The 25432-nt window shown below is 45.4% G+C and overlaps 1 protein-coding gene across 1 annotated transcript in view; it reads right to left on the reverse strand.

Annotated features, from left to right (window-relative positions):
• Positions 1 to 25432, reverse strand: part of dpy (dumpy) — a 126707-nt gene that overhangs the window by 34556 nt on the left and 66719 nt on the right. The window contains 24 exon segments of the mRNA XM_069040549.1: positions 23 to 667; positions 719 to 1036; positions 1087 to 1413; positions 3127 to 4764; positions 4815 to 6407; positions 6461 to 7105; positions 7172 to 7498; positions 7555 to 7878; positions 7936 to 8661; positions 8714 to 9028; positions 9083 to 9409; positions 9464 to 9784; positions 9834 to 10151; positions 10202 to 10849; positions 10914 to 11228; positions 11293 to 11622; positions 11690 to 12004; positions 12056 to 12373; positions 12432 to 12749; positions 12824 to 13150; positions 13205 to 14788; positions 14845 to 16320; positions 16373 to 17101; positions 17318 to 17533. Coding sequence (XP_068896650.1) covers positions 23 to 667; positions 719 to 1036; positions 1087 to 1413; positions 3127 to 4764; positions 4815 to 6407; positions 6461 to 7105; positions 7172 to 7498; positions 7555 to 7878; positions 7936 to 8661; positions 8714 to 9028; positions 9083 to 9409; positions 9464 to 9784; positions 9834 to 10151; positions 10202 to 10849; positions 10914 to 11228; positions 11293 to 11622; positions 11690 to 12004; positions 12056 to 12373; positions 12432 to 12749; positions 12824 to 13150; positions 13205 to 14788; positions 14845 to 16320; positions 16373 to 17101; positions 17318 to 17533 — 14400 coding nt within the window.

Genomic DNA, 25432 nt, shown 5'->3' on the forward strand with positions numbered 1-25432 from the left:
GAATTTGAGGGTCTTGACGTACTTTCTAATATGCTGCAAGTTACAAAAGCATTTCCTGTATATCCTGGTGGACAACTACACATGGGTATGTGATTAGTGACAGTGCAGACTGCTCCTTGTCCACACGTTCCCGGACAAGGATCGGAACATCTATTTCTGCGGCATGTTTTATCACGAGGACAGTCATCAGGGATTACGCATTCGGGTCTACAACCCCTGTAGGGATCGCCTTGATATTCAGGGAGACAAGTACAAATTCCATTGTCACATCTTGTGTTTGGTCCACAAGGAGATGGGTTACAAGGGTCTTTCTCCACAACAGGTTCAACTTCTTGTGGTTTTGGGTAGCAATTAGTGAAAGGATCGCCAGTGTAGCCTTCAGGACACACGCATATTGCGAGATGATTGAGTTTGAGACATTGGGCACCGATTCCGCAAGTTCCTGGGCAAGGATCTTTACATTTGCTCCTGATGCAAGCCAGATCACTCGCACAGTCGTAATTCTGGGTACATTCTGGTCTGCAGTTTGGAGGGTTTCCAATGAATTCCGGCAAGCACGAACATGAGGGTGAACCACCGATGTCGCGACATTGCGAATTTGATCCACATGGAGAGGGTACACAGGGATTTACTGGAGTAGGTGCTGGTTGAGGTTCTAACGGCGGTGCTAAAATTGTAAAGATGGAATCTGATCCTGGTTAAACCTAAGTCGTCTTACGTGGTATTGGGTAACACCTGGTGAAGGGGTCACCAGTGTACGCAGGTCGACAGCTGCAAATGGGGCTATGATTGATTACTTGGCAGTTAGTGATTTGACCGCAAGTTCCAGGGCAGGGATCGGCACATTTCTGATTAATACAAGCTTTGTTTGACAAACATTCAGAACTGACAACACATTCGGGTCTACATCCTGGGGGGCTTCCTATATAATTGGGCAAACAAGAACAAACTGCCTGTCCGTTCACTTCGCGGCATTGGCTATTGGGTCCACAGGGGGTGGGCTGGCAAGGATTTGTCGGAATTACATCCCTAGGAGCTGTGATAAAAGAGTTAAAAACAGTTCACTTTGGGTGCGGAGTGTCTTACGTTCAACGGCAGGCAAATTACAGAACCTGAATGGATCGCCGGTATATCCAGGCAAACAACTACACGAGGGGGAATGGTTTATAACTTGGCAGTTCGCATTTTGTCCGCACGTTCCGGGGCAAGGATCAACACATCTGTTCCTTGTACACGCTTTGTTGGAGGGACAGTCTGAATTATGAATGCATTCGGGTCTGCATCCCTCGTAGGGATTGCCAGTATAGTCCGCCAAACAGGTACATGAACCTGCTCCATTTCTCGCTTTGCAAATCGCATTGGCACCGCAAGGGGACGGCGAACAAGGCGTCAAAACTTCCGTAGGGATTTGAACTGAAAGTATTGTAATACTATAACAACCACGGACCACCTTTCTCGCCTTTCATTTTAGTACCACTTTCATTTGAGTGCTGAAGCCGTGGATTAATCGTTATCTCGTAACCATTACAACGCGCTTTATTATTAGCTGCTTTTGCGCATAATTGCGGTGGGGGTGTAAGCTATTTTATTAGGGGGCGAGGGCATTATCCTTAAGCGCCAGGGGGGGCAGGGGGTAGTGTATGTGTATCGCATTGAACCTCATTTCCTTTCCGTTCCTATGTTTTAAAGCGATTGGTTATTTTGTAATTAGGGGGTATCGTTTATTGCGCATGGGGGGCGGGGGTGGGGGAGTTGTTTATGTAGCGTTCGTTTCGTGAAATAGCAATTGTAATGGGGCATTAGGGCATTGCGTTGATGAAGCTCGTTGTTATCGTTGGGGGACACATTTTCCTTACCTTGTGTGTCCCCGGAAGCGAAAGCAGTTTAGTATTTACAGCAAAGAACATGCAATGTAGGCACAAACTCCATTACTAAAGCTTGATGAATGCCTGCTGATCTATTTTACAATTCGTAATGGAGTTTGTAGACATTTGAAAAGAGAAATAGATAGAAATCTGACGAGAACAATACCAAATGAGCTTTCTTCAGATTTACGTTATTCTGTATTTTTATTCGATCAAATCATACTTTAAAACTTAAAGCTTGTGACAAACAATTAAAACCGATTTTTAGCAATAATTTAACTTTGTCGTATTTTGTATATTTTTATATTTTCTAAATGTGGAAGCGCGTCTCAATATGCACACTTCTATGAGAATTCCAAAAGTTTATCACATAATATGTCCCTAGTGCTATATAAATATTATACAGCGTGATCAAGAATGACTACATCTGTTGGTAACAATGAAAATTTGGATGATTTTGGTACCACTGTAATCTAAACGCATTTACCGTTGTCAGCTTTGACAGTGTTGACAGACAAATTTGAATTTACCATCAAAGGTTCATTTTTGTAATACAAGATATAATTATAAATGTTTCTAACATTTAGTTGGCGTAGCCGCGCACCTAAATAAAGCCCACAGCCACCTACGATGTTAGAAATATTTATAATAACCCTGTAGTATGACATAAACCGATATAATCTATTTTGTGTGTCAATTTAAAACATTCGGTCAGTGCCAATTACGAGACAAAAAAAAACACCAATATTTTTCAATAGTTTCACTGCCAACAGACTCAGTCATTGATTTTTAATAATTTTGTAATTTAGTGATTTTGAATTTGATTGTGTAAAAATTCAAATTTGACAGGTGAAGGAAATAATCGAATTATCAATCAAAGCAATTTAATTGGCCATTAGTTGTCTTAAAGCACATAAACATCATTCTTTGAGAGACTTTACGTTTTTTGGCAAGAAGCTACGCCATAAAAAATAGAACGGGGCGTAGAACAAAATACTATAGAGCGGCAAAAATCAAATTATACATATATGTATTCGAATTCCACAGGACTCTTGATATACGTTCTTTTAGAGACGCTTTGTATATCTTTCCGCGTACCTAATAATTCGAGATCAAGGAATTTTTTTTTTTACTTGTAGATGTTTGCAAAATTTGAAAATCTACTAAAATCTCATTTATGTGCGATCTCACTTAGCTTCGCATTTTCTCTCAAATAGCTCTTTGGTAATGTTTCCATCTTGTAAAGTCAAAAAAATCCTACCTGGAACCTGGATGGGGAGGCATCGCACGAACGGATCCCCTTCGAATCCTGGATTGCACTTGCACACTGGATTGTGATTGACCACGTTACACAGTGCGTTCTGTCCACAGCTGCCCGGACACGGATCGCGACACTTCTGATTGATACACGCCGTAACACTCGAACACTCCGGATTGATGGTGCACTCGGGCCGACAGTTGGGGGGCGCCCCCACGTAATTCTCGAGACACGTGCAGGCGGGACTCTCGCCTCGGACCTGACAGATCGAATTCGGACCGCACGGACTGGGTTCGCACGGCCGGACGGGTTCCCGCGGGATGACCGGAGCGCACCGGGTGAACGGATCGCCGCTCATGCCTTCGGTGCAACTGCAGATGGGATTGTGGTTGACGACTTGACATCTGGCGTTGATGCCGCACGTTCCCGGGCACGGATCCACGCATTTGTTGTTGAGACACGCCTTGGTTAGCGGACATTCGGCGCTGACGATGCATTCGGGACGGCAACTCGGAGGGCTTCCGATCTGGCCCGGTTGACAAGAGCAGACGGCGACGCCGTTGTTCACTCGGCACAAGCTGTTGGGGCCGCAGGGTGACGGGTTGCATGGGTCTCTTGGTACTTCTGCGATAACAGCAACGACAAAATGAGACATTTCGACAGCTGTCTGATACATACCGATTCGCTTCGCTGGTCTGCAGCTGGTGAAGGGATCTCCTTCGTATCCAGATGGACAGCTGCAAGTTGGGATGTGATTGACGACGTCGCAAACTGCGTCTTGTCCGCAGGTACCGACACAAGGATCGATGCATTTGAGGTTGCTGCAGGCCCTGTTGGGGGAACAATCGGTGTTCATGGTGCACTCAGGTCTGCAACCTCGGTACGGATCTCCCTGGTACTCCGGCAAGCAAGAGCAGGTGCCATCTCTGCATTGAGTATTGGCTCCACAAGGTGACGGATTGCAGGGATCGAGTGGTACTTTGGGTTGTTCGATTTCTTCGCGTTGACACTGAGTGAAGGGATCTCCGACGAATCCGGCTACGCAAGTACAGATCGGGATGTGATTTTGTACTCGGCACTCTGCGTTGAATCCGCACGATCCGGGACAAGGGTCTCGACATTTCTCGGTGATACAAGCCAGATTCGAGGGACAGTCGGTGTTTACGGCGCATTCGGGTCTACAGTTGGGAGGCGCTCCAGTGTAATTGGGGATGCAAGAGCAGGACGGTTGGTCGCCCACAGCTCTGCAGACTGAGTTGGGGCCGCAAGGTGATGGTTGACACGGATTTACGGGTGTGGGAAGCGGGACGGGTGGCGGTGGAGGCAATTCGTAACACCTCAAGAACGGATCGCCGGTCAAGCCAGACGGACAACTGCAGATGGGGTTGTGATTGATGACTTCGCATCTGGCACCGATACCGCAGGTTCCGGTGCAAGGATTGGCACATTTGAATTTATGGCACGCACGATTTTGCGGACACTCCGAACTGACAACGCATTCGGGTTTGCAGTTTGGTGGTGAACCGACGTATTCGAGTTGGCAAGAACACACGGCTTGTTCGTTCACTTTTCTGCATTGGCTGTTAGGTCCACAAGGACTAGGATTACACGGGTCCACGTAAATGGTGGGTTCTGTTACCGCTGCAAAAACAAATTAGATCTCGTCGATTGTACAAAACATTACGACTTACGTGGTGGTGGAGTGCACGAGGTGAACGGATCTCCTCTGTAGTCTCTGATACAAGTACACGTCGGGACGTGGTTGATTACGGAACATTCGGCATTTTGACCGCAGATTCCTGGACAAGGATCCGCGCACTTATTTCTGATGCAAGCTTTATTGGTCGGACAATCTGAGCTGAGCACGCACTCAGGTCTGCATCCTTCGTAGGGATTTCCTTGGTAGTCGTCTATGCAAGTGCAAGCTCCTGCTCCATTTCTTTCCCTGCAGATGGCGTTAGACCCGCAAGGTGACGGTTCGCACGGGTTGACAGGTTCTTCTTCCTGTATCGTACATTGAACGAATGGATTTCCCCTAAATCCTGAAGCGCAAGAACACGAAACGGTGTGACTGATCACGCGACATTCTGTATTAACACCACAACTTCCGGGACACGGATCTTTGCATTTGTTGTTGATGCACGCCATATTGCTGGGACAATCTGGGTTTATCACGCATTCTGGTCTGCAATTTGGAGGAGTTCCGATGTAATCTTGAGCGCAGCTGCAAGATGGTGAATCCCCGACGCGACGACAAATCGAGTTGGGTCCACAAGGCGAAGGTACACAAGGATCGACTTGTGGAGGTGGTGGGGTGGGTGGCGCAGGTGGAATGGCTCGGCAACTCTGGAACGGATCTCCCGTTTGCCCTTCGGGACAACTGCAGATGGGACTGTGATTGATAACTTCGCATCTCGCTCCTAATCCGCAAGACCCGGGACAAGGATCGCCGCATTTTTGATTGACACACGCTTTGGTTGGGGAGCATTCGGCGCTGACGACGCATTCGGGTCTGCACGAAGGGGGTGCTCCGACGTAACTTTGGAGACATGAGCACACGGCGTGGTCATTTATGTTCTTGCATTGGCTGTTAGGGCCGCAAGGAGATGGATTGCAGGGATCTGTAACGGTGGGTAGTCTTGGTTCAGACACGCGGCAGTTAGTGAACGGATCTCCCGTGTAGCCGTCAGGACAAGAGCACGTCGGTATATGGTTGATAACGTCGCAGCGAGCGTTAAGTCCGCAAGTTCCCGGACAAGGGTCGACGCATTTGTTTCTGATGCAGGCTTTGTCTCTGCTGCATTCGGTGCTGAGCACACACTCAGGCCTGCAGGACTCGTACGGATTTCCGATGAACTCTGCCGGACAAGTACAAATTCCGTTGTTGCATTGCGCGTTCGGTCCACAAGGTGAGGGGTTGCACGGATCTTTGGGAACTGGTGGTTCCGTAACTGGAGGATTGGGCGTACATTGCACGAACGGGTTTCCAGTGTAGCCATCTTCACAAGTGCAGATTGGAATGTGATTGAGGACGCGACAATTCGCGCTGGTACCACACGATCCCGGACAAGGATCGCGACACTTGAGATTAATGCAAGCGAGGGTACTGCTACATTCCGAACTGATGGTACATTCTGGTCGGCAACTTGGAGGAGTTCCGATGTAGTTAGGGAGACAAGAACACGAAGGCACACCTCCACTGATCTGACACTGGGAGTTTGGTCCGCAAGGCGAGGGGAAACAAGACGGTGGTCTTTCCGTAGTAGGTGGTTCCGGAACGATTACTGTAACAGACAAATTTAGAACACCGACACTTAAACTGAACACGGACACTCACTCTGTGGAGTGCACTTCGTAAACGGATCTCCAGTAAAGCCAGGAGGACAGGCACAGATGGGACTGTGATTTCTCGTGCTGCACTGGGCCCCGAGACCGCAGGTATTGGGACAAGGATCGCCGCACTTCTGGTTGATGCAAGCTTTATCCGAAGAACACTCCGAGCTGACGATGCATTCTGGTCGACAATTTGGAGGTGATCCGCTGAAGTTGGGCAGACACGAACACACTGCTTGGTCGTTGACATTTCTGCATTGACTGTTAGGGCCACACGGTGACGGAAGACATGGATTTTCTGGTGGTCGAGGTGGTTCCGGTACCACTTCTCTGCACTGGAAGAACGGATCTCCAGTAAAACCAGATCGACAGTTGCAAGTTGGCACGTGGTTGTTGACACGACATTCGGCGAAGGTTCCGCACGTTCCGGGACAAGGATCAACGCATTTATAAGCCACGCAAGCTAGCGTTGGAGCGCAGTCGGTGTTAACTTCGCATTCTCTGCGACATCCTCTGTTGCTATCATAAGGATCACCTTGGTATCCTGGAGGACAAATGCAAGCGCCAGCACCGTTTTTCTCGCGACATTCGGCGTTGGGGCCGCATGGCGAGGGGAAGCAAGGTGTGGCTGGAGGTGTTCGTTCAGTTGCTGAAATAATATTTTTTTATGAATGATGAATAAGGCGAGCGGTGGAAATATCAGAAAGATTCTTACATGGTGGAGGTGGCAATATACAAGAAGAGAAAGGATCACCAGTATAGCCTGGGAAACAAGAGCACACAGGGCTATGATTAACAACTGTACATTGTGCGTTGGTACCACAAGTACCCGGACAAGGATCTACGCATCTTTCGTTTTTACAAGACTTATAGTTGGGACATTCTGAGTCGTTAATACATTCAGGTCGACAGTTTGGTGGGCGACCTACATAGTTTTGTAAACAAGAGCATGCAGGCTGAGTACCAACAACTCTACATTGTGAGTTTGGTCCACATGGTGAAGGCACACAAGGATTTGTATTGTTCCTTTGAGGTGGAGGTACTGAAATGAAATAAGAAGTATAGAACAGAACAGTTGTAGAGAAAGTAGAAACATACGTTCGATTCTAAGACACCGAATGAAAGGATCTCCAGTAAAGCCAGATATACAGCTGCAAATGGGATTGTGATTTACGACTCTACAGTCCGCATTGAGTCCGCAAGGTGTCACATCAGATCGACAAGGATTCAAGCATTTTTGATTAGAACACGCTTTATCTTGCGCACATTCGGAACTGACCACGCACTCTGGTCTGCACATCGGTGGAGTTCCTATGTAATTCGGTTGGCAAGAACAAACTGCGTGATTATTGATTTCACGACATTGACTGTACGGACCGCAAGGGGACGGTTGACATGGGTTTTGTGGAGGTTCTTCTTCAACTATGTAAAATGCAGAGTTAATTTGACAGTTGCAAAAATGAGTTAGATCAGTCTTACTGGGTTGTATCAAATTGCAAGCTCTGAGGGGTTCACCGGTGTAACCTGGAATACAAGAGCAGGATGGCGCATGATTGACCACCCTGCACTCGGCATTTATTCCACAAGTTCCCGGACAAGGATCGACACACTTATTATTGACGCAAGCTCTGCTGCGATCGCAATCTGAATTTGTAACACATTCGGGTCTACAGCCGCTGTAAGGATCTCCGAAATATTCCGGTAAACAAGTGCAAGATCCCGCTCCATTTCTTTCTTTGCATACGGCATTAGCGCCACAAGGTGACGGGTTACACGGATTGACAGGTCGTTCAGTAACAGGAGGAGCTAAAAAGTCACATAGTATGTTAGATTTGAGTAATTCGTCGTCGGTGTTAGAAGAAGATGAAGAAAAAGTCTTACGAGGCGGAGTAGGTGAACATCCAGTAAACGGATCGCCAGTGTATCCAGAAATACAGAGACAAATAGGAGAGTGTTTAACTACAGTACAAGTCGTACTCGACCCACAAGATCCAGGACAAGGGTCTTTACATTTCTCGTTTTGGCATGCAAGGTTCCCAGGACATTCAGCGTTGATGGTACATTCAGGTCTACAGTTAGGAGCGCGCCCTATGTAATTGGGTAAACATGAGCATGCAGCTTGTGTTCCGATGGCTCTGCATTGCGAATTTAATCCACAAGGCGACGGAACGCAAGGGTTGCCGGTGGGTTGAGGAGGTTCGGGTTCTACAAAAGAGTACGATAGAAACAAGAACAGTCGGGGAAAAAAGCTTCTTACTAGATTGAAGTACGCATCTAACGAAAGGATCACCAACGTAATTTGTCGGACAACTACAGATCGGATTGTGGTTGACAATTTGACATCTCGCGTTTATTCCGCAAGTGCCGGGACAAGGATCTTGACATTTTGTATTGATGCAAGCGCGATTCTGAGAGCAATCAGTGCTGACCATGCATTCGGGTTTACAAGAAGGAGGAGCACCGATGTAGTTCGTCTGACAAGAGCAAACAGCGTGATCGTTTATAACTCTGCAATGACTGTAAGGTCCGCAAGGTGACGGCACGCAAGGATTGCCCTTCGGTTCTTCAATTTCTTCAAGAAAAGAGAATGAGTTTATGTTTGGCTGATGTAACAATATTGTCTTACTGGGAGGAGGTAGATGACAAGAAGTTTGTGCATTTCCTATATACCCCGCGATACACAAACACGAGGGCGCGTGGTTGTAGACTCTGCATTCGGCATTAAGACCACACACTCCGGGACATGGATCTCTACACTTATTATTTGTACAAGCTTTATCTCTCGGACAGTCGGAGTTGGTTACACATTCTGGTCTACAACCGGTGTACGGATCTCCGAAATATTCCGGTAAACAAACGCAAGAGCCCACATTGTTTCGTTCTTTACATAGAGCGTTGGCGCCACACGGTGAGGGGTTGCAAGGATTTCGTGGTTCCTCGACAGGTTGAGTGACTAAAATAATGTGAGTAGATTGATGATGTTGAGTAAAATTTAGCGTGATCTTACTGGGTATAAGAGAGCAACCAGCGAAGGGATCGCCGGTGTAACCCGATTTACAAGAACAAACAGATCTGTGAGTGATCACGACACAATCGGCAAAAGCTCCACAAGAACCGGGACACGGGTCAACGCATCTTTCGTTTTGACAAGCGCGATTGCTCGGACATTCGGAGTTAATGGTACATTCCGGTCGGCAGTTCGGAGGGCGACCTATGTAGTTTTGCAAACAAGAACACGCGGGAGTGTTACCGATCACTCTGCACTGAGAGTTAGGGCCACAAGGTGAAGGAACGCATGGGTTTCCAACCGGAGCTGGTCTTTCTACAGCTGAAGAAAAGAATTCAGAGAAATGTAGAAATAGAGCAGAAAGTCTTACGTCGTTCTTGCAAGCAGCGGACAAAAGGGTCTCCTGTAAAACCTGCTGGGCAACTACAAATAGGATTATGATTTACAACTTGACATCTTGCATTGAGGCCACAGGTGCCGGGACAAGGGTCCTGGCACTTTGTGTTTATGCAAGCTTTGTCCAAAGCACAATCAGCAGAGATCATGCATTCAGGTTTACACATCGGTGGTGATCCTATATAGTTAGCTTGACAAGAACACACGGCGTGTCCGTTTATTTCCCTACACTGACTGTATGGGCCACAAGGTGATGGCTGACAAGGCTGAGTCTTAGGTTCTTCTTGCACAGCTAGATGAAAAGAAAATAGTAAAAGCACAAGACAGAGTAAGAATACGTACAAGGTTGCGGTAGATGGCATGCAACAGCCGGATTTCCAGTGTATCCGACCAAGCAAGAACAAGATGGCGCGTGATTGGCCACTCTGCATTCCGCGTTCAACCCGCACGTTCCGGGACAAGGATTTTTACATTTGTTGTTAATACAAGCCTTATCTCGCGGACAATCTGTGTTGATGACACATTCTGGCCTGCACCCGGAGTAAGGATCGCCGAAATATTCCGGTAGACAGGTACAGGATCCCGCATTGTTGCGTTCTTTGCACACCGCGTTGGATCCACAAGGAGACGGGTTACAAGGGTTGACAGGTTCGGGAGGAGTTGTGATCTGGGGTACAGGTGAACATCCAGCGAAAGGATCTCCCGTGAAACCAACTTGGCACTGACATACTGGCGAGTGGTTGACCACCACGCAAGTAGTCTGCACGCCGCAAGACCCGGGACAAGGATCTCGACATCTCTCGTTGATGCAGGCTAGATTGCTAGGACATTCGGCGTTAATGGTACATTCGGGACGACAATTTGGCGAGCGACCGACATAATTAGGCAAACAAGAACATGCGGGTTGAGAACCGACAACTCTGCATTGAGAGTTGGGGCCACAAGGGGACGGAACGCAGGGGTTTCCACTGGGTTCGACAACAGGTCGTTCTAAAATGAAGAATAGAGTTTAGATGAGATAGTAAAGTTGAGGCGAAAGAACAGCTCTTCTTACTTTCTTCTGGGATGCATCTGACGAAAGGATCTCCTTGGAATCCTGGCAAACAGCTACAAATCGGATTGTGATTGATCACGTTGCATCTCGCGTTTAGTCCGCAAGTGCCGGGACAAGGATCGCGACATTTTTGATTGATGCAAGCTCTATCCTGCATGCAGTCTGTGCTAACTGTACATTCGGGCCTGCACGAAGGAGGCGCCCCGATGTAACTAGTTTGACAAGAACAGACGGCATGACCGTTAGAGACCCTGCATTGGCTGAAAGGTCCGCAAGGTGACGGGACACACGGATTTCGTTCTGGCTCTGGTAAAACTAAAGAGAAGTGAGAAAAGTAGAAAGTGAAACACAGTCACAGTACAAGAAGTAGAATTCTTACGAGGTGGTGGAGGTGGAAGATGGCATGATCTTAGAGCATTTCCGGTGTATCCAGGCAAACAGTTGCAATTTGGAGCGTGGTTGTACACTCGACATTCAGCGTTCAGTCCACACGTTCCAGGACATGGATCTTTGCATTTATTGTTAACGCAAGACTTGTCGCGTGGACATTCTGAATTTGTAACGCACTCAGGTCTACAGCCGGAATAAGGATCACCGAAATAATCCTGGACGCAGGTACACGATCCTGCGCCGTTTAATTCGCGACACACTGCGTTACCTCCACACGGTGACGGGTTACAAGGATGCCTAGGCTCTTCAACGACCACAACTGAAATGATTTGGGAGACGCGTCAGAAATTAGTCAGTTTGTTAAATCCTATTTGCGAATCGCTTACTTTGTTGACATCCTGAGAAAGGATCTCCGGTAAATCCTTGCAAGCAATAACAAACAGGGGCGTGATTAATCGTTCTACATTCAGCATTGCTACCGCAAGAACCTGGACAAGGGTCACGACATCTTTCGTTTTGACATGTTTTCGTTAAGGCACAATCAGAATTCACGACACATTCGGGTCTACAATTTGGCGGTTGTCCGTAATAATTTGGCAAACAAGAGCATACTGGACGATTGTTTGATACGCGACAATCGGAGAACTGTCCGCACGGCGATGGTATGCAAGGGTTTCTCACTTCTTCAATTACAGGTGGTTCTAGAAAGAAGCAGCATGCAAACAGAAGCGAAGAAAGAGCCGCAGTCTTACTTATTTCCAAGATGCATCTACTGAAAGGATCGCCCACATAGCCAGAAGGACAGCTGCAAATCGGGTTGTGATTAACCACTTTGCACCTTGCGTTGTAACCACAAGTTCCGGGACAGGGATCGATACATTTTTGTTGGAAGCATGCTTTGTCCAATGAGCATTCAGAGTTAACAACACACTCGGGTCTGCAATTGGGTGGGGCTCCTAAGTAACCGGAAGAACAAGAGCACACGGGTCTGTCGTTCTGTACTCTACAGATACTATAAGGACCGCAAGGTGACGGAATGCAAGGGTTTCTTCTAGGCTCTTCGTAAGTAACTAAAGATTAGAGGGGTTGTAAAAATGGGGAAAAATACGATTTTTGGGGAAATCTTACTGGCTGGAATCTCTCGACACAAATTTAAGGCATTTCCTGTGTATCCAGGGCGACAGTAACATTGCGGGTTGTGATTCATTACTTTACATTCGGCATTTAGGCCACAACTACCGGGACAGGGGTCCCTACATTTCATAGCTAAACACGCCCTATCGTGGGGACAGTCATTATTCATCAAACACTCAGGCCTACATCCTGCATACGGGTCCCCGAAGTAATTTTTTACGCAAGTACAAGAACCAGCACCATTGCGTTCTTTACAAATAGCATTAGACCCGCACGGCGAGGGGTTGCAAGGGTTTCTAGGTATCTCAATGACTATAAAAGACACAAGAGACAGTGAGAAGATAGTAAAGAAACGAATAATCGAAAAATGTCTTTGAAACACTCACCCTGAATTGCGGTACAGCCAGAGAACGGATCGCCTTCGAATCCGGAGAGACAATTGCAACTTGGCTGGTGGTTGAACACTGTGCACTGCGCGTTGTACCCACAAGAACCGGCGCACGGATCTTTGCACTTGTTGTTGAGGCAAGCCAGATGGGAGGGACAATCTTGATTGATGACACATTCGGGTCGGCAGTTCGGAGGAGCTCCTAACATACCGGCAAGGCAGGAACATACCGGGCGATCGTCCACTTGACGACACTCGGCATTGGCTCCGCACGGTGACGGAACACACGGACTGAGCGGTCTAGGTGGTTCTTCGGTTTTTGGTTCTGCACAAACAATCCTGTTAACACCAAGAAAGTGATTTTTCACATGAAACCTACCTTCTCTGGTACATTGTACGAAAGGATCTCCAATAAAGTTCGGAGGACAACTACAGATGGGATTGTGATTGGTCACTTGGCACCTTGCGTTAAAACCACACGCTCCTGGACAAGGATCTTGACACTTCTGATTGATGCAAGCTTTATGTTGGCTACATTCAGAACTGACCAAACACTCGGGTCTGCAAAGCGGTGGTGCTCCGAAGTACCCGACTTGACAAGAACACACAGCTTGCTCGCCTTTCACGCGGCAAACGCTGTTAGGACCACACGGAGATGGTTCGCATGGGTTTTTCGGAACTGGTGGAGCTTCGCGGCAAGCCGTGAAAGGATCGCCCATCAATCCTCTGGCACACGTACAAACTGGGACGTGGTTGACGACGTTACACTCGGCTCTGACTCCGCACAGACCTTGACAGGGGTTTCTACAGTGCTGACTCAAGCAAGCCAGATTACTGGGACAGTCCGCGTTGATGGTACACTCGGGTCTGCACCCTCCAGCGTAAGGATTGCCGATGTAAGGCGGGATGCAACTACATCTCGCTGCACCGTTGGAGACTGTGCATTGGGCGTTTCCTCCGCAAGGGGAAGGATTGCAAGGATCTTTGGGTGTCGGAGGAATTCTGGAGCAGCCGACGAACGCATCACCTTCGTATCCTTGGAGACAACTACAGAACGGCGTATGATTGACAACATCGCATTTAGCATTTTGACCACAAGCATCGACGCAAGGGTTTACGCATCGTTCTTTGACACAAGCTTTATTCTTGGGACACTCTTGACTGATTACGCATTCTGGACGACAATACGGGGGACTGCCACTGAAGTTTGGACTGCACGAGCAAACTGGTCTGTTCTTTTTGACTTGACAGATAGAATTTGGACCACATGGAGATGGAACGCAAGGATTTGTCGGTGTCGGGACTCTTGGTTCCTCGGTATCAATAGCGGCGAAGCAATTGACAAACGGATCGCCTTGTTGCCCTGGAGGGCAACTACAAATGGGATTGTGATTGATGACGGTACACCGAGCATTGTTGCCACAAATGCCAGGGCAGGGATCGGCACACTTTTGATTGATACAAGCTCTCGTTTGGGGGCATTCTGAACTGACGATACATTCTGGTTTGCAAGCGGGAGGTGCTCCGTGGTAATTTGGCAGACAGGAACATGTTGCGAATCCTTGTGACGAGACCAGGCACCTACTGAACGGCCCGCATGGAGAGGGATCACACGGATTGGTTTGAATCACAAGAGGAGGTGCTGGTGGTTTGAATGGGAAACAGTTAACGAAAGGATCGCCAGTGTGTTGTGGTGGGCAAAAGCAGATCGGTATGTGATTTATTGTTTCGCACTGAGCTCCCACACCGCATACTCCAGCGCAAGGATCCACACATTTGCTGTTAATACAAGCTTTGTTGGTAGAGCAGTCAGGGTTTATCACGCACTCGGGTCTGCAACCGATCCAGGGGTTACCAAAGAATCCTCTTCTGCAAACGCAAGCTAAAGCACGATTTTGCTGTTTGCAATCGGCGTTAGCTCCACACATGACATTTTCACAAGTGTCGATTTTTTCTTGCGGTTCTGTAAGAAAAAACAATAAAACATGTTTTTGTTTTAAATTGAATCCAGAAACTTACTTGTTGGAGTAGAACAATGTTCAAACGGATTTCCTACGAGTCCTTGGGGACAACTACAAACCGGTGTGTGACTAACAACAGAGCATAAAGCGTTAACTCCGCAGGACCCAGGACAAGGATCGGCACAAAGATATCCAAGACAAGCTTTGTTGAAGGGACAATCGGCGTTAGTCAAACATTCTGGCCTGCACTGGGGATTGTAAGGAGCTTCAGGCCCTAAGCACGGATCGCAGATGGCGACTTGTCCTCCGTAGTTGTTACATTCGCTAGGACCGCAAGGTGAAGGCAAGCAAGGTTTAGATGCATTAGCAACTGGAGACACGGGTGGTGTTCGCAAACACTGGTAAAAAGGATCTCCCATGTATCCCTCAGGACAAACACAAGTTGCGGTGTGATCTCGGACTTGGCAAATGGCGTGAATTCCACACAAGTTAGTGATGGTGCAAGGATCCACGCAATGTCTTTCCAGACAAGCTTTGTTAATAGGACAGTCGGAGTTGAGAACGCATTCTGGATGACACCCGAATTGGGGATCGCCTTGGAAGTCCGGTAAGCAAGAGCAAACAGCGCGATTAGAGACCACTTGGCATAAAGTGTTAAGACCGCAAGGACTCGGCAAGCAGGGATTTTGTGGTTCCGGTTTAGGCACGGTGAAACATCTGATGACCGGGTTCCCGGTAAATCCTGGTTCGCAAGTGCAGACGGGATGGTGCTTCTCGACTCTGCAGTTGGCGTTAACCCCGCACGAGCCGGGGCAAGGATCGCGACATCTGTAGCCCATGCAAGCTTGGTTGTCTGCGCAATTGTCGTCTACTACACATTCGTATCCGTGGCAACCGGCCGGGCCAGTTGGATCTCCTCCCATTCCGTCGGGGCAACGACACATTGACTTGCCGTCGGGTGAAACCACGCATTGGGCCCCGGGACCGCAAGGATTGGGAACGCAAGGACTCGGAGGTTCCAGTCTACATCCCGAATAGGGACTGCCGATGAAGCCGGCTCTACAGTAGCACTGTTCTTTGTTTTCGGAAACGTAACAATCGGCGTTTACGCCGCAAGGTCCTGGACTACACAACATGGGGGCTACTACTGGTTCGACGCATAATCTGTACGGGTTCCCGGATGTACCGGCTGGACAATAACAAACCGGTTCTCTCAGTGGGTCACACAGAGCGCCTTGACCGCACTGGTTGGGCTCGCAAGGGTTCTTCGGCTCGATGCAGCCTCGAATAGTGTTGGGACTTTCTAAGTAACCCGGTAGACAAGTGCATTTAGCAAATCCGTTGCTGAGGATAGCGCATTGAGTGTTGGGGCCGCAAGGAGAAGGATTGCATGGGTTCGCCGGTAAGGCGCAAGGAGTTTGAGGTGGAGTTCCTTCGAATTCGGGTAAACAGAAGCAAACTGCTTTGCCTCCGACCACTCGACATCCAGAGTTGGGACCGCAAGGATTTGGCGAACATTCGTCTCCTTCTGGAACTGGAATTAACTCACTTGGTACCTGTCCTAGCCTCGACAATCGTAAACTTACTGCAACTGACAAACGGGTTTCCTGTAAGGCCTTTCGGGCAGAAGCAAACAGCGCTTCCTTTGTCGATCTCGCACAAAGCATGCAAGCCGCACGGATTAGGATCGCACGGATTGGACGGTGGAAGACATCCTGTCGCAGGATTTCCACGATATCCTGGCGGACACTGACAAGTGGGTTTGTGGTTGAGAACTTCGCAGATAGCGTAAGCACCGCAGCGACAAGGAGAGCCGCATTGGCCGTTGATACACGCTTCGCTTGACGGACATTCGTTGTCGGATCTGCATCCGAACACTTGGTCGCAAAGAACGTAGGGATTTCCTTGGTAGCTGGGAAGGCATCGGCACTCCACTCCGTGATCTTTAGGTAGACACTCCGCGTTCTCTCCGCACGAATCCTCGAAGCAAGGGTTGATACAGATTCTGTTCAATCTGTCGCACAGTTTGTTGGGTGGGCAGTCTTCGTTGTATTGACAGATGGGTTTGTAATCTTGGACTACAAAATGTGAAATAGTGAAAACACGTTTGGAGGTTGGAGTCGTTGAGGTACCTGGAACGCAGCCCACGTAACCGTTTCCTTGAAAACCTTCGGCACAGCTGCAGTCAGAGCCGTGGTTCGTGTTGACGCACACGGCGTTATGGGCACAAGGATTGTGCACGTCGCACGGTCTTTGACACGCGTGCCCGATGCAAGCTTCGGTCAATGGGCAATCGTTGTTGTTGGTGCAACTCACTAGTAAAAAGGGTGCAAAGAACACAGTAAGAAGAAAGGCTAGTCTAAGTTATTTACATAAATATGAACTATTCACAAAAATACAAAATTTACAAATCTGTTCTTTTCTGTTGTTGATTAGTTTTTTTGTTATGTTGTTGATTATTTTGTTGATTTAATTCGTAATTAATTACAAGAACCTTATTTACAATGGGATAGTTAAATGTTAAATCTTACTTGTCGAGGACTTGAAGCATTTAATCGCAGGGTTTCCTTCGTATCCCATCGGACATGTACATATAGGCCTGTGCATTTTCACTTGACACTTTGCAGTGTCTGCACAGGCGTTAGTAAATTCACAAGGATCTTCACACAACGACATGTAACAAGCCTCGCTTTCGAGACAGTCCATATCTGAGTCGCATGGATTACGTGCTTTTGAAACAGGCGGTTCTGGTAGAGAGTTAGATATTAATACATTATAACACCAAATTATTAAAACTGCAAGAGTTAAAATGAGCGTAATGTAAACATATCGAATTGAGGGGATTATCAAAATATTTACAAGTTACCTAAACCAAAAATAAAAAAACATGCTATTACTTTTTGAAAATCAATTTGGTGCAATTAGTTCAATTTACAAGGTGGACATTATATTACAAAAGAGACCAACTTTATACAGGGGCTCGTATTCGGGGGGCGAATAACTTGTGGCTTATACCTTGTAAGCAATTCCTCTTTGGATCTCCCGAGTATCCTGGTGGACACATGCAGATCGCCGTGTGGTTTTGCGCCGAACATATCGCATTTGGAGCGCAACGACCACCGATTGCGCAAGTGTTAATGCATTGCTGACACAGGCATGTTTCGAAAGGCGCACAATCCATGTCCGAATTGCAAATATTAGTTAAGTTAGTCCGTTCTGTATAGGTTTCTATCGGTACGGGACTTGTAGGAACCACCGTTAACGTTGTTTCACCAGTAGATGTGACATATTCTGTTGTGTAAGTTTCAGAAGTTGCAACCTGAGGCATTTTAGTTGTCTCGAAAATCGTCCGTGCTGTTACTTCAGAAGATGATGACGCGTTATACGTCTCTATAGTACTATCAACAGGCGTTGTTACCGTATAACCTTCTCTTGTTGTTGTAGTGACTTTAGCTGTAGTAGTTTCAGTTCCAGTTTCAAACTTCTCACCGGTTACCGTTGTAGTAACAGGAGCTGCTGTTGTTCCCGTTGTTTGTGTAGCTACTTGTTCAGTTGTTATTTTAGTAATAATAGCTGCTTGAGTTGTCGACGGGACAACTGTGCTGATTGGTGTCGATGTTGTTGTTGTTTCACTAGTTTTACGTAGCTCAGTCGTAATTTCATCTTCAACACTAGTACTTGTAAAGGTGACTTGTTCGGTTTTTAAGGTTGTTGGAGTGGTAAATGCTTTTGTTTCTTCTGTTTGAGTTGGAGTTGTTGCAAGAGGCGTTTTACGTTCCATTTCAATTGTTTCTTTGCTTACAGCATGTTCCGTTACAGCTTGCGTCGGTGAGGGTACTTCTACAACTTTTACAGTAGTCTGCGTCTGGCTGGTAGTAACTGGAATTCGAGCAGTAGTAACAGGACTAGTTTGTTTTTCAGTCGGTTCTGTTGTTAACGGTGCTTCACTCGATTTTCCTGTTACCAAGTTAAATCCAGGTAAAGTTGTTCGTTCTATTTTAGGAACAGTTTCAGTAAAAGCGGGTGTCTCTTCTTGAGTGGTAGCTTCTGTTTCTCTGGTTGTAAATTCAATATTTGATTTAGTCGATGCTTCATATAATGTTGTTCCAGACACTGTAACGTCTTTTGGCCTAGTCTGATGTGAAACCTCCTTACCAGTAGAAGTTACTTCTGTTTGCATAGTTGTAGATTTAGTAGCCGATGGAAAAGGTGTTGTTTCCACTTCAGATGGTGTCGTAAAGGTTGGAATTTCAGATTCACGCGGTACTGTGTACTCTTCTGTAGCTGTTGTCTCCCCTCTGGTTGAAGCCTTAGTACTCATTGTTGGTAAAGTTGAATACTCGGGAGACACAGCAGATGGAGTAGTTTCACCACCGATTACAATCACAGGTATAGTTGATTCTCCAACTGTTGGTAGTTCTGCTTCAGGAGGAACTGTAGGTTCTTTTGTAGTTGTACCAATGATGGTTTTCAACGTAGTTTCGGCAGGCACAGTTGGAATTTCTTCCGTAGATCCTTGTGAAGTTATGTTTTCGAATCCCACTGTAACATATTTGTTGGTGGTTATTCCTGGTTCCGTAAGGTGTTCTTCTGTAGATGTACTACTAATAGTAGATCTCAGAGTACTTGTTTCAAAAGCTCTTCCTGTTGTTGTAGTTTCATACTGTGCTGTTTGAGTACCAGTAACTGGTTTCGGCGTTGTCTCCACATGTTTTGTTGACATTTCAGTAAATCCTTCCGTCGTGATTTCTGTTCCAATTGTAACAACAGGCCTCTTGATAGTTGTAGTTTCATAAGGAACTGTTTGTGTATTTACAGTCGATGATTTTAACGTTGTGTCTACAAATTTAGTAGATACTTCAGAAAATCCCCCTATTGTTGTAGTTTCTAAACCAATTGTAACAACTGGCTTTTTGCTAATGGTTATTGTTTCATACGATTCTGTTTGTATTCCAGTTATCGGTTTAAGTGTTGTTTCCACATGTCTTGTTGACGTTTCAGTGAATTCTTCCATTGTTGTAGTTTCTGTTCTAGGATTTCTTGTGGTTGTTTTAATTTCATAAGGCACTGTTTGCGTACCAATAGTTGATTTCACAGTTGTTTCCACATTTTTGGTCAATCCTTCAGAAAATCCTTCCATTGTTGTAGTTTCTAATCCAATTGTAAAAACCGGTTTTTCGCTGATTGTTGTTGTTTCGTACGGTACTGTTTGCGTACCAACAGTTGCTTGTACTGTTGTCCCTACATGTCTTGTTGACGTTTCAGTAAACTTTCCCTGTGTTGTAGTTTCTGTTCCAGGCTTTCTGAAGGTCGTTGTACTTTCATAAGGTACTGTTTGCGTCCCAGTAGTTGATTTCGCAGTTGTCTCCACATAATATTTAGTCGATGTTTCAGAAGGTCCTTCTATTGTTGTAGTTTCTAATCCAATTGTAACAACTGGTTTTTCACTGATTGTTGTTGTTTCATACGGTACTGTTTGCGTACCAACAGTTGCTTGTACTGTTGTCCCTACATGTCTTGTTGACGTTTCAGTAAACTTTCCCGGTGTTGTAGTTTCTGTTCCAGGCTGTCTGTGGGTCGTTGTACTTTCATAAGGTATTGTTTGCGTTCCAGCAGTTGATTTCGCAGTTGTCTCCACATAATATTTAGTCGATGCTTCAGAAGGTCCTTCCATTGTTGTAGTTTCTAATCCAATTGTAAAAACCGGTTTTTCGCTGATTGTTGTTGTTTCGTACGGTACTGTTTGCGTACCAACAGTTGCTTGTACTGTTGTCCCTACATGTCTTGTTGACGTTTCAGTAAACTTTCCCTGTGTTGTAGTTTCTGTTCCAGGCTTTCTGAAGGTCGTTGTACTTTCATAAGGTACTGTTTGCGTCCCAGTAGTTGATTTCGCAGTTGTCTCCACATAATATTTAGTCGATGTTTCAGAAGGTCCTTCTATTGTTGTAGTTTCTAATCCAATTGTAACAACTGTTTTTTCACTGATTGTTGTTGTTTCATACGGTACTGTTTGCGTACCAACAGTTGCTTGTACTGTTGTCCCTACATGTCTTGTTGACGTTTCAGTAAACTTTCCCGGTGTTGTAGTTTCTGTTCCAGGCTGTCTGTGGGTCGTTGTACTTTCATAAGGTATTGTTTGCGTTCCAGCAGTTGATTTCGCAGTTGTCTCCACATAATATTTAGTCGATGCTTCAGAAGGTCCTTCCTTTGTTGTAGTTTGTAATCCAAGTGTAACAACTGGTTTTTCGCTAATTGTTGTTTCGTATGATACTGTTTGCGTACCAACAGTTGCTTGTAATGTTGTCCCCACATATTTCGTTGATGTTTTAGTAAATTCTTCTGCTGTTGTAGTTTCCGCTCCAAGCTTTCTGGTGGTACTTTCGTAAGGTACTGTTTGTGTTCCAACAGTTGATTTCACAGTTGTTTCCACATTTTTGGTCGATCCTTCAGAAAATCCTCCCATTGTTGTAGCTTCTAATCCAAGTGTAACAACTGGTATTTCACTAATTGTTGTTGTTTCGTGCGGTACTGTTTGCGTACCAATAGTTGCTTCCACTGTTGTCCCTACACGTTTTGTTGACGTTTCAGTAAACTTTTCCGCTGTTGTAGTTTCTGTTCCAGGCTTTCTGTAGGTCGTTGTACTTTCATAAGGTACTGTTTGAGTCCCATCAGTTGTTTTCACAATTATCTCCACAAATTTAGTCGATGCTTCAGAAGGTCCTTCCATTGTTGTAGTTTCTAATCCAATTGTAACAACTGGTTTTTCGCCAATTGTTATTGTTTCGTACGGTACTGTTTGCGTACTAACATTTGCTTGTACTGTTGTTCCTACATGTCTAGTTGACGTTTCAGTAAATCCTTCCTCTGTTGTAGTTTCTGTTCCAATTGTAAAAACAGGTTTCCTGGTAATTGTTGCAGGTATTGTTTGTGTTCCAAGCGTTGTTTCCCCATATTTAGTCGAAGCTTGAGAAACTTCTTCCATTGTTGTAGTTTCTGATCCTATAGTAACAACTGATTGGATAATTGGTGTTGTTTCAAATGGTACTGTTTGTGTACTAGTAGTCCATTTTGGCGTTGTCTCTGTATGTTTTGTTGAGCCTTCAGTCAATTCTTCCATTCGAGTAGTCTCGGTTATAATTGGGATAACTGAATTTGCAGTAGGTGTTGTAGTCTCATAAGATACTGTTTGCGTACTCATACCTGGTTCCAGCGTAGGCGCTTCAGTTGCTGCAGTTTCTCTTCCAATTGTAACGATTGATTTTTTAGTAGTTCCTTCAGTGCCGTAAGATACCGTTTGTTCCTTAGTAATGGAAGGTATGTGTGTAGTTCCTACTTGTCTAGTAGAAGTTTCAGTAGATCCTTCAACTGTGGTTGTTTCTAATCCCATGGTCACAATTGGTTTTTTGGTTGTTATTTCCGTTGGTACCGTGTATCCGGTTATTGTAGTCTCAGTAGTAACCTCCGGATGTGCAACTGAAGATGTTGTCACTCCTTCTGTAGTAAATTTATCAGAAACTCCCGGTACTATTGTAGATTCCGAAGTTATTGTAACACTGTAACCGGTTTCTGTTCCTGCTGTGACTTTAGGTACTCTAGAGAATTCAGTTGATCTTCCTGTTACAGTGGTACTGATTCCATGTGTAAATCCATTAGTAGATGGCGCAAATGTCGTTAATTTTTCTTCAGTTACAACTGTAACTGCAGGTGTTACGGTTTCTAAAGGTAAGCGAGTCGTCTCATTTTCAGTTATCTGGGTGGTACCGGTTGGTAGCTTTGTTGTTGAAGTTATGGTTGCGGTGAACGGTTTCTCTGTCTCAGTAATATTAACTGGTTCAGGATATGATACGCTCGTAGTAGTTTCTGGAGTTAACGGAGTCTTTGTAATACCTTCAGTGGTTCTAATCGGTGAAGTAAATTCAGTCTCATACATCTCTGTACCATTTGTTTCAGGCGAAACGGTGTATGGTAATGTAGTACCAGAAGATGTTGCAGTTTCATTTCGTGTGCGTGACGTAAATTCCTCAGTACTGTATGTTCCCGATGTTCTTGTTCCAACGTAAGTACTTGTTTCTACTTTAGGAGGTGAAGTGAATTCATACATACTCTCCAAAGTAGTTGTTAAAGGTGAGGTTACCCTTTCAACACTATATGATGTAGTTGTAGTTTCAGTTCTAATGGGTGAAGTGTATTCAGTAATGCGTGTTGTTCCACTTTCTACACCAGGTCTAGTAGTACCATTCTCAATATCTACCATAATTGTAGTTTCGACTTTGCCTCTAGTTGCAGACGTAAATTCAGTCATACCTTCTGTGTTAAACGTATACGTTCGAGTGGTACTAGAACCTGTTGAACCTGTGGTGGTTTCAGGTGGAATGTAGCTATAACCAAATGTCGTTTCCCCACCTTCAGTGGTGGTAAGAGGTTTCAATTCTGTTGTTTGTGGTAAAGATGTACTAGACTTTGTAGTTCGCTCAAAACCCGGTTCTGTCATTGTAGTTGGTTCTTTTGAAAATTCACCTTGAGTAGTAGTATCATGAGGGAAAATGGTTTGAGGAGGAAGTGAAATCGTTTCTGTCGTAAAACGCGGTTCTGTAACGGCTCCTGTTGTAATTATGAAATCTGGTACCGTCTCTGTCAAAACAGTTACAAAAGGTTTTGTTGTGGGCTCTTCAAAAATAGTTGTGGGAAGAGAGCTATATTCAGTAAATGTTACGTGTTCTTCCGTAGTACCATATGGTTTTGTTTTTCCCTCTGGTTCTTGTGTTGTCAAAGTTGAAACATATTTTTTAGTTGTCTCAATTCCTTCGGTAGCACTCTGTGTTGTAAATCTAGTAGTACTTCTTTCAGTGCTAGTTGTTTCTGGTAAAATTGTTACAAACGGTTTTGTTACTCCCATTGTTCCAGTAGTGGTCATTGGAGCATACCTTGACGTAGTTCTGAAACCTTCCGTCGTCGTACGCAAACCAAACGTAGTTTCTGGTATAACAGTAACAGGTTTTGTCACCAGCTCTTTTTCAGTAGCAGCTGTGGTATACTCTGTTTCTGATTTCGATGATGTCTCTGATGAACTTGTTTCAGAAACGCCAAAAGTAGGTTGCGTTCCAAGAGATACTGTCGTAGAAACAGTTGTGTACTTTTCAGAAGTACCTACTACGAAACTAGGTGTGGTTTCAGGTGAGAAAGTTTCAACAGGCTTCATTGTTTCATTTTCAGGACTATATTTTTCGGTAGTACCTTGTGCCTCCAATATTGTGGTGCCATTCGTGAAAACTAAACTAGGTTCTGGTGAAACTGTAAATGTAGTTATATTCTGTGTTATTGTTGGCAAAGTACCTCCTTCCGTACTACCTTCCGTGGTGAACTTACTACTTTTGTCGATTCCAAAAGAAGTTGTCGTTTCAGGTAAAACTGTTTGAGTAGGTTGTCCCGTTTCAGCACTTGTTGTTAAAACGGTACTATATTTTCTTGTTGTTTCATGCGCTTCTGTAGTACTTTCACTAACACCTCGTTCAGTACCATACGTGCCATATGATGTTTCTTCCTCAGTACCAGTTGCCCCATATTTTTCAGTTGTAAACCTGGAAGTACCTCGTTCGGTGCTAACACCGGGAGTTGTTTCAGGTGTAATCGTTACAGCTGGTTTTGTTGTTTCTTTCGTTTCAACACCTGTCACGGAAGAAACAGTAAAGTGTTCCGATGTAGTGTAAATTCCTGTTGTTCCTTGTTCCGTAATTCTACCAGTTACTCTTTCAGTACTTGAACTCGGTGTAGTTTCACTCTTTATTGTTTTTTCAGTTTCCAACCCAATCACTGTTGGCACAGTAGTAGTTGTAAAAACTTCTGCTGCACTCGACATTGTAACCCTTTCAGTACCTAAATTGATTTCTGGTGTTATCGTAGTTTCAAATGGTTTTCTCGTTAACTCTTTTTCAGTACTTGTCGTAATTGGTGCGCGGGTATATTCTGTTGTAAATTCGGCAATGCCAGCAGTAGCAAACTTTGTAGTTTTTTCCGTCCCAATTCCTATCACTGTAGGTATCGTACCAAGAGTACTAGTTGTACTATGCGATACTTCAGATCCTAAAGTAGTTTCCAAAGGTTTTCCTGTTCGCTCTGTTTCAGCACCTGTCGTTGTAGCTACAGTAACAGATTCTGTAGGCGTATGAATACTGGGCGTAGTTTGTTTTGTTCCAACAGCTGTTACAGTTGCAACATGTTCTGTTGTAGTTTTTACAGTTCCAGTTGCAAATTTAGTGGATGTTTCGACAGTACTAACACTTGGTGTTGTTTCAGGTGCTTCGAATGGCTTTTTCGTTTCTTCTTTCTCAATACCTGTCACAGTGGGTACAGTAATGTATTCCATTGTCGTTTCAGGAGTACCTCGAGTTGTAACTGTGGTAAAACTCCTTTCAGTAGAAAAAGTGGGGATAGTCTGCGGTAAAATAATCTCAGGTGTTGTGTGTTCAGTCCCAGTGCTTACTGTAGACGAAGCAATATGTTCTGATGTTGTCTTATGCATTTCTGTTGTACCTTCCGTAGTAAATTGAGTACCTGCTTCAGTTCTAAAACTGATCGTGCTCTCAGGTCGCACCGTTTCTGTGTATTTAGTACCTTGTTCTTTCTCGGTACTTGTTACTATTGTAACT

This window comes from Tenebrio molitor, chromosome 3 (assembly GCF_963966145.1).
Source record: "Tenebrio molitor chromosome 3, icTenMoli1.1, whole genome shotgun sequence".
Lineage (NCBI taxonomy): Eukaryota > Metazoa > Arthropoda > Insecta > Coleoptera > Tenebrionidae > Tenebrio > Tenebrio molitor.